This window comes from Empidonax traillii, unplaced genomic scaffold, assembly GCF_003031625.1.
Source record: "Empidonax traillii isolate 1590-97213 ecotype Southwest subspecies unplaced genomic scaffold, ASM303162v1 scaffold448:size1359114, whole genome shotgun sequence".
Classification (NCBI taxonomy): Eukaryota; Metazoa; Chordata; class Aves; order Passeriformes; family Tyrannidae; genus Empidonax; species Empidonax traillii.
In genome coordinates, this window is record NW_020955641.1 from 510,175 (window position 1) to 519,893 (window position 9,719).

General features: G+C 59.6%; 1 protein-coding gene across 1 annotated transcript in view; it reads right to left on the reverse strand.

Moving 5' to 3' along the window:
• NOL4L (nucleolar protein 4 like) overlaps window positions 1-9,366 on the reverse strand; it is a 62,439-nt gene extending 53,073 nt beyond the window's left edge. Inside the window, exon 1 of the mRNA XM_027895021.1 lies at window positions 8,921-9,366. Within this exon, the coding sequence (XP_027750822.1) occupies window positions 8,921-9,229 (309 nt within the window). The 5' untranslated portion in view covers window positions 9,230-9,366. The remainder of the gene's footprint in view (window positions 1-8,920) is intronic.
• Window positions 9,367-9,719: the final 353 nt, after the last annotated feature.

Sequence of the window (9,719 nt, forward strand, 5' to 3'; positions counted from 1 at the left end):
CTACAGTGAATCAAGGTCAGGCTGGGCTGAGAGGCTGAGCCCTGGATGTGTGGCATCCTGGTGCCAGCTCCCTGTACTCTGGCAATTCCCAGTATGTGGGCCACCGTTGGAGACTCCCACAGGAACAGCATGATGTGCCTCTAGGGAAATGCTGACAGTTCAGCAGATGCTGGGGGGGGTTAAGGGGCTGCACACCCTCACCTCCCAAACCAGACTCCTCGCCAGGTCAGGGCGAGGCAGGGATTGAGCTGCACTTCACCACTTCAGGGCTTCAGCACAGCCCGGCCCTGACACCAGAGCCTGGAAACTCCCTGTGAGCACATGATGGCTTCAAGAAATGGGGACAGCGCAGAACCATGAGGGTCATGTTGGACTCCATCAGCCCCTTTCCCAGTGTGGGAACCCAGGAAAAACAGTCAGCCACTGCCCTCAGTGAGAGCAGGTACTTGTATTTATTCTGGGCCCACGTGTGGCTCTGCAAGGCTGGAGGGTCCTATACAGGGAGTCGGGGCAGGGGGCACAGGGGAGAGACCCTGATGGAAATCTGTTTGGCCTCCCCCTGCATTCAGGTAACCTCCCTCTGTATTCTGACTCATATCCACCATAACCACTCTAGGTGGATCCCAACCCTTCCAAAAGCCAAGCCCTGACTTTTAATAAGACCAGGAAGGATTCACCATTAACCTGGGATGACCAAGTGGAATTTTTTTGAGCTCTTAACTGAGACTACAGGTGAAGGGAGCAGAAGTCAAGCATGTTCTTAAACACTCTGTCATGGTAATCCACCCACAGAGATCCCTCTCCCAGGTGTGACCCATCGTCCCATCACATCTGGTCTCAGTGCCACATCACTGCAGGCTGGACATGTGGGTCATTCGGAGTGGCCTCACATCTGGGTCCCCCTGGTCCTCTGTGGGTCTGTATCTCCAAACTGGGATGCTTCTGGGAGCAGAAGAAAGGGGGGCAAACCGAGCAGGGCAGGGAAGGCAGACAATTAATACAACCTGCCCTCTGCATGAGAAATAAATTGGCAGCTGACAGGTTATAATCTGTGCAAGCAGGATCTTCACAGGAGAGGTGAAGGCTCCATTGGGGGCCAATTGGATGGTTAATTAGGAGGACAAAGCAGAGGATTCGTGAAAATGTTTATGAAACAGTGCTTGGCAAGGGAGCCCCTGAGAAACGCTCACCAGAGAGGAGCTGATTCGGGCTGGGAGAGGAAACACGAGGGTGAAACAGCAGAACGAGCCCTGAGAGAGAAAACAGCCATGCAAATGTCCGTGAGAGGACGGGGATTCCCAGGTGCTGCGTGGAGGAGTTCAGGGGAGGACCCAATGACATCTAATTTTTCTAGAAACACACAGGCCGTGTCCTCCCTCTTCCTCCTCCCCCACCCTTCCCCGTCCCCACCCTGTGACCGAAATGGTGGGGAGCAGGCTCTGGGTGCCGGCAGGCACTGCTGCCGCAGCCAATCGGCGCCCGCTGGCCGGGCAGAGAAGGGCACGAGGAAAGCAATTAAACCGGAGCTTTGATTGGGCTCACAGATGACTGCTTGTGCTAGAAATGCCTGAGCTTCTTTAGGCGTCTCGGCGGTGGCTGGAGCCGGCCTGATCCCCCATCCCCTCCTCGGCGCGTCGCTGCTGCGGCAGCGGGAGCGTGACTGATGCTCTCTGTCCCACACACGGCTCCGAGAGCTCAGAGGTAGGAACCAGTTGCTAAGAGACAGGACTGTACTTTCCAGCCCACATCCAGACCTTTGTCACCAGCTCAAGGGCTTTCTGCCGGATCCAAACGCCCGGCGCAGGTGAGCGGGAGCAGGCAGGCCTCCTCCCAAGCCTCCTCCCAGCTCGGGCAGCCACACAACCGGCATTCAATCTGATGATGGGAATGACAAACCCAAGAGCATCCCCAAGGGACCAGCTTCCCTGCACTGGCTGCCCGTCCCAGTGCTGTGAGACTGCAAACTGGCACACCCCGGGACCCTTGGGCACTGGTGCGGGTGGTACCCACAGCGCCGACACCCATGAGGTTCTGGGTGTCATCACAGTGTGGATGAGTGGATGACTCGGGGTTTGCTTTGAGATCCCTCCTTCAAATGCAATCCAGCAGAGGAGTCCCAAACTTTAGTCTGCTTTTCCCTGGGGGGTGCACGGTGAGCCTGGATTTTCAGGCCAGACACTGCCATAAGAGACACCCACCCCCAACCAGAGAGCCCAAACATGAGATACAGAGACTGAGTGACCCCATCTTTCCCAGGTCACCCCCTCCCTCTTGGTGAGGAGCAGATCCCTCAGAGCCACCAGTGTTGCCTATGCCCATCTGTCAGAAGGCAAACACATCCACCAGGGCCGCCAAGCCAAAGCAGAGCAAGGACAGAGAGAAACCACTCACACAGCATTGTCTTCCCGCTGTCATTCCGTACCAGGAAGACACAACCAGCCTCCACTTAACTTCCAAAGGCCGCTGCCTTAACCTCAGACACGCGGCAAAGACACTGTTACCCAAACCTCTGCTCTGCTCTCTGCTCCCATACACTGCACAGACAGTCTGCAGCTATTTCTCCTCAAATAAATTGCTACTCTTTGGCACCAGATGTAAAAGTGGAAGTCAGCGGCTTTCCAACAAAGACAGTGATTTTGGCCAACAGGTACCTGCCCTTGCTACAATCAGCTAATTAAACCAGACATCAAAACTCAGGGGTGGCTCTGGCCCATCTCAATGTGATTCTTTAGAGGTGGGCACAGCTGATATGAGATCAGGGAAAGATAATTACTAATTTGCACTGGAGAAAGCGATATGAATATGCATCCCCCTGTCACAGCAATGCCAGAGCATCTGTGTGGGCCAGGTGAAAGGACACCCCACCAATGCTCCTCCACACCTCTGGGCTTTCCCTGCCATTTCCTGGTCCACAGTGTAAGTTCACAGACTGCTCATACCAAGCCTAATGTAATGGTAAAACCAAAACCAAAGAAATTATATCAGCAGGAGATTATTGCCGAGAATGGTCCTGAGAAAGTTCTCGCTGGCAGGAGTGTGGCTGCCTCTCTGGGCTCTGCTGTGGTCTTCAGTCAGTGACTGAATTCCCCTGTCTGCCCATGGCCAGAGCAAGCCTCTCTCAGCCACTGCTCACAAGGAGAGCTGAGAACAGCCAGATACTGTCTTTACAGCCAGCTTTCTGCTCCTCATTAACTCACTCCTGAGCGCTTGGACCCTCCTCCTGTGCAAAGGTGGGACATAACCTGGAGGGTCCAAACAACAGCCCTTTGTCACTCCTGGCCTTCTTTCCATTTCAGCCTCATTGACCAAGGCCTGGCAGAGCTGCGCTTTGGTTGTTTGTTTTTCAACCTTCTTCAGAGTGGCACCCCTTAAGAACCACATATCTGAAAACAACTGTGGGTGAAGGAGACAACCATCAGATTAATGTTATTGGAAAAAAACGCTGCTCCTGTTTCTGGAATCGCATAGGATGAGCAGTGTAGATGGCAAGGAGTTAATTTTCAAAAACTGTTTGGTCAGATATGTATTGGGAACTGGGACCTCTGCTGATGGGGCTCCAGGTCTCATGAGGGCCAAGTGACCAAAGCCAGTGCCTGATGCTGAGGCTGGCTGGGATGGTGGGATCTCCCGCTGGAGCTGTGCCACATGTGCCCTACTGTGGTACCAATGACCACAGTGGGGCTGCCTTTAATCAGGCTTGCAGGCTTGGCAGAAATGAAGCAAGAACTGAATTAGATGCTGGTTTCCCCCTTATCCCTAGAAGCAGCTTCAGCAGGCTGTCCCAAGGGGTGGGAGTGGGCAGGAGCTGGAAACGGGCTCTGCTGCCAGATCTTCTGCTCCCGGCTCAGTGAGGAACTTCATTCTGCCAGGCTGCGTAACTGCGGATCGTCAGAGCTCTTTAAATTCACCTTGCCAAGGTACTGGAGGCTTCTGCTGCTGCCTGGTGAGCCTAAGCCAGCTCTTGGGCCCAGAGGATTGGGTGTCACTGCTCTGACTCTTATCACGAGCACCTTCAAAAGTAAAATCTGCACCTGATGTTGTGCAAACTTGGAGCTGAATCTGGAACGGATGCTGATGTGGGGGATTTTCTCTAGATGGGGTTGGAGGGGACCAAGCACCCATGCCAGCACTGTACCACTCTGCTAAGCACACACTTAAATGCAAACTTGCCATCACTTCCACTCCTTGGAAGAGCTGGTGCTGCCCCATGTGCTGGGAATGGGATCTCTCTGCAGGTGAAGGCTCTGTGTGCTCTAAGTAAGGCTGGTGCAATGGGAGTAATAGACAATTTCTCAGATAATACCCTCAGGCCCATCTGCCTTGTCTAAGGCTCTTCTGAATGGTCTTGATTTATTTTTTTTTATCACTTGAAGTCCCCAGAAAGTCTGAGTGGTTATTCACGCCGTGAAAACCTTCTGTTGACTGATGTTCTTAGAGGTTGTAGATGTGCAGCTTTTTGGGGCACTGAATATGGGCATTGAAGGGTACTTGTACCAGGAAAAATGTAGCCTCTATTAGCTGTTGGAGCAGCATCTTTCTGACATGCCTGGCTCCTCAGCTCCGGCATTCTGCCACTGTGCTGTGCTGTCCCACGGCCTGGCACCGCAGCTTTCACATCACAACACTCCAGTCTCTGGAGCTAAAACATATTTAGGGATAGGCTGTGCTATGAGATTTATCCACTGTCCCATAGGATGGTTTTCCTGCTGTCGGTAAAAGCCTCCATCCATTTTGCATTTTGGACTCACCATTTCTATTTCTAGCGCTCTCCCCACGACAGCACAGGCTGAGTCTCACTGGGCACAATCATAAAATAATTCCGAACATCTGGCTCTGGGGGTGCCAGCACAGGTGAGCTGTACCTGCACAACGGCAGCAACCCACCCAGCAGTGCCCTCGTGCTGTCAGCGATACCTACAGAGCCCCCCGAGCCTCGTGTCAGCGCTGCGGGGGACGGGGAGAGAGCAGGGGAGCAGAATCCGAGGTGGGAAGCGCTGCAGAGCCTGCCCGGTCCCCACGGCTCCGCGCAGCCCCCGGAGGGCCGGGCTGACGCCAGGCTCACCCTGCTCATCCCGCAGCCCCCCAGCCTGCACCACGGCCTGCCAGCATGAATCTGTCCTGCGAGGCTTGGCCGCCGCGCCGGAGTTGTGACAAGCTCCCACCACGCACGGCCAAGTACAGCATCGATCCCGAGAGCAGCTAACGCCCGGGCCCAAGTCGGAGGAGAGCCCTCCCCTGCACACCCGCTGCTCCGGCCACAGCCATCTGCTCCGCCGGTTGTCACCCAGCGCTGCCCATTTCCCTGCACCGTGGCCCCATCTCACTCCACGTTTGTCTGGGAAACGCTGTCTAAATGATGCTAAATGCTTAGGACAAGAGGGACATGAGATTATAATGAACTGCATCTTAGCACCTTGTCATGGGCAAATTCTCCCACAGTTCTTAGCAGAGATGGGGAGAAGGGCGAGGGCTGCACATCCAGTGCCAGGGTTCGGTCCAGCCCACAGACAACGAGGGGCTTCGCACCTTAGTGCTCCTCAGGCACGTGAAAGAAGGGCATATCTGGGCACTTTGGGCTGTATCCATTGTCTGTGCTGCAGACACAAAGATACCCTCCTCCTCAACACAGCCTAAATGCATTTTTTTTTCCAACTCCCTGACCTAAAGGATGCAGCATCCAGCCCGTGCATGAATAGGGGCTGTCAGGCAACAATGTCCTACACCACTAATGCGCCCGCGTTTATCTGCGTAGGGCTTTTTTAATTGTATGTGTTAAATGTCCAGCATCTTTGGGACGTTCATCTGGGAAAAAGAAATGTGAACAGTCTCTGTGCCAGACATCCGTCCGCACTGCTGTTCCTATTCCCAGTGCATTCTTTGAGAAGACCACCATCTGCTCTGACCACCACCTAAGGCAGATGCCCCCTTCTCAGTGCACAGTCCCCGCTCTCAAGCCACCCAAATCTGATTAGGCCTGTTCTGATGAGAGGCCTGGAGGAGGGCAAGGGAAAGTTACTCAGGAGAGAAAATAATAACCACATGTTAATTAATTTTTCACTACAGATGCGCAGAAAATACACAAACCAGCTCAGGGTGCATAAGCCAGAAGGCGCAGCTCCACTGGCTTGCTGGGGGGCAGTTAATTTTGGGGGTTTGGGATCATTATTACTATTATTATTTTCCAGAGGAGGAGTGGCCCCAGCCCTGTCAGGGAAAGGAAACCTTATCCCCACTACTGCCCTCTACACACTCTTTACCACCTCTCCTCCAGCTTTCCCTCACAGTCCCTTGGATTTCCTGCAGCAAGAGCAGAGCCTCCCCCTCACTGCACCCAGGCTGGGGGCTCTGCCTGTCCCTGCAGCAGGGGACATCCCCAGCACTGTGGCCACCCAGCAGATGTGCTCAAAGAAGGGAGAGCAGACAGGACAAGCCAGATCAGGTAGCTGAGGAGCACAGCCAGGAGAAAGCAACTGAAACGCTGCTCCAGAAGTATTTGGGAAAAGCAGCTGAACAGGCATTAAACCAGAATCCAGGCGTTACTGTCCAGCAAAAGCTTCATAATAACTCATCTTCATGAATTATTTGACTGTGTGCATGAGAGCAATGAAATACACCCCAAACCCAGCCCAAACCACCAAGGATGAGGAGAGCACTGAATTACGAGGAGCTGAAGAAAATCCCTGTCAAGTTCTCTCTAAATTTAAGAGCCACTTCGGGCAAAGCCAAAACTCCAGCTGCACCCATCTGAAACGGTCCACACGATTCCTGATAGAGAGAGGCCAGGACCAAGGGATCAGGAGGCAACAATTTCTATAGACCCCACACTGGACGGTTTGGGGAGCATGATGACTGGTTTCCCTACAGCCAGTGGCTCTGCAAAGCGCTCCCAGCCCTACCGTCCGGCGGGCATCCAGGTGCTGGGAAATAAGCTGTACTGCCCCTTGGAAAATTCGGCTGTCCCCCAGGACATGCCTGTCAGTGTTTGCTGGTTTAGGGGAGCCTGGGTGTAACTCCTGCCTGTAGCCTGCAGGGACTCTGCCAGGGAAGATGCGGGGGCCTAGGCACTCTCCTTGCTGAAACTTCATCTGTGCAGGGGCCCTTTGGGAATATAAGGGCTTGCGCCGGCCTGGTTGAGCCACTGACCCTTGGGACTCCCTCCCGGACAAAGGGGAGGGGGCGTCTAGCGAGCAGCGGGGTCGAGGGAGTCTGGCTCGGCCTCTCTGGGGTACCATGACTCTGCAGCATTTGGAAGATCTGGGATAGAGTCGCCGGCTGGATGGAGAGGACCTGGGGGGAGTGCTGGGTCTGTGGAAGGGGGTACCGCTCCTAATCCGCCCTCCGCAGGGGCTCCTGGAGTGGGGGGGGAGGGGGGAGCGGGAGAGAAGGGCTGCTAAAAGGTCTCAAAAAAAAAAAAAAATCGCAAAGAATTTTTTTTGGGGCATGGCATGGGGGAGGGGGGCTGAGAGGGGAGAAAGAAAGGAGCCTCTGAGCACCACGAAGGGAGAGGGAGAAATAATGACCCTTCCCCCTCCCCCCAATAATCAGGCGGACCAGATGGGAGGTAAATAGTGCGTTTAGAAGCATTTGCCACAGATGGGCTGCCCTCAATGGAAGCATCCTCCAGCCACATCAATGCTGGAGTCTGTGTGCACAGAAAACACTGCACCCTTCAGAGCAGCGGCAGCAGCAGCAGCAGCGGGAGAGGCGGGGAGGGACAGGAGGAAAAAAAAAAAAAAAATCCCTGCTGGAGCTCTCCGGTGCCCGCGGTCCCGGCGGGGCGGCGGGGGGCGCGGGGGATGGCGGGGGGCACGGGGCCGGGGCAGCCCCTCCGGGCGCTCCCTGCGCGGGGCCGGGGCCGCTAAAGTTGCGCGTTTCCCCCCGCGCCGGGGAGCGGGACACGCTCGGGACGGGAACAATGGGGCGGCGGGGCAGCCCCGGGCGGCGGCGGGAGGAGGGAGGGAGGCGGCGGCCGGTGCCCCGCGCCCCGGCCCGGCCGGGTGCTGAACAATGAGGCTCCGGCGGGGGAGTTCCCGGGACGGCGGCCCGCGGGCAGGCGAGGGCGGGGGAGCTGCCCTAATCCGGGCTCTGCCGCTGCCCGCACCCCCCGGGGCACCGGCTGCGGCGGCCGCGCCGGGCGGGCAGCGCCGCGGGACGCCGGGGCCGGGCTCAGCGCGGCGGTCGGGCTCGCCCCGCTCCGCTCGGCAGGACTCGCCCCGCTCCGCTCCGCTCCGCTCCGCTCGGCGCGGCGGCGGGGCGGGCAGGGCGCGGCGGCGGCGCGGGGGGGCCGGGGGGTGCCGGCGCCCCCTCCCCGCCGCCCGCTGCCCTTGACTGCAGCCCTGTCCCCGGCCGTGGGGCGGATGGGAAATGCCGGGCGAACGTGATCGGACAGAGCGGGGGGGCGGCGGGGCCCGCACCGGGCGGCGGCGCGGCCCCCCCGCGGGGGCAGGTGCACGGCGGCGGGCGCGGGGCACCGCCGCCCCCTCCTCCCCCGCGCCAGCAGCGCCCGGGGACGGCGGCAGCACCGGATGGGACGGGGACGGGGACTGGGGGGGCGGGTGGCGGAAGGTGCGAGGCTCCGGGCGGGCGCCTCTCCCCATCCGCATCCCGGGCGGGTCGGGGCGGCGGGGGCGCGGCGGCTGCCCCGGGAGCGGCGGGGGCTGCGGGAGCGGCCGGGCCCCGCGTCGCGCCCCGCATGGGGCATGCGCGCTCCCGGCGGCCGGCGGGGCTGGGCCGCCCGGTGCTGACGGGACAGGGCCGGCGCGGCGGTGGAGGGGACCGCGGCCCCGGGGGTGCCCGCCCCCGCCCCGGGCAATTCACCCCCCACCCCCACCCCTGCCCGCACCCCCGGGGAGGACAGACAGACACGGACAGGCAGGCAGACAGACAGACACAGAGCCCCCGGGGCACGGAGCGCACTAACCGTTCCCGTTTTCACCGGCACATAAACCACCACTTGACCCATCTTCGTCGCCTCCCTGGTGCCGTTTCCCAGGCGGAAGCCCTTGGACCGGACCCAGAACTGGAACTTGCCTTTCTCCCCCCCGCCGGAGCCGCCGCCGGAGCCGGTTCCCCCCTGCAGCACCTCGGCGATGCGCTGGTACTTGCTCCGGGTCACCGTCTTGGTTTTGGCCGAGTCCCCGTAGGTGCGCAGGCACCAGTCCCGGAACTGCCGCCCCAGCTCGCTGTCCCCGGGGCGGCTCCCCCGCAGCAGTAACGGCGGCTTCGGCATCGCCCGACCGGCGGCGGCGGCGGTAACGGCGGCGGTAGCAGCAGCGGCGGCGGCGCCCGGCCCCGCGCCCTGTCCCGGAGCGGGCGGAGGGGCAGCGGCGCTCCCGGGACGGGCTGCGGGGGCGACGGGCGGGATGGAGCGGGCAGCAAGAAGCGCAGGGGGGGTGGCGGCCGCTGTAACGGGGATGGGGGGATGCACCGGGGCTCGGACAGCGACCGGAGGGAGGCACCGGCGGCGCCAGCAGCAGCAGCAGCCGCTCCTGTCACAGGATCACAGGCGGCTCCGGCTCGTCCCCCTCCCTCCCTCCCTCCGCCCGCCCGCCCGCCCGCCCGTCCCTGCCTCCTCCGCCCCCCTCCGGCCGCCTCCTCCTCTCAGCGGGATCCCACCTGTTAGAGCGGCCTCGCCGCCACCGACGGGCCCCCCCCCCTCGAAACCCCCGCCCCGGGGCTGCCGCTCCCCCCGCCCCGGCTCCGGTGGGATGCGCTCCCCC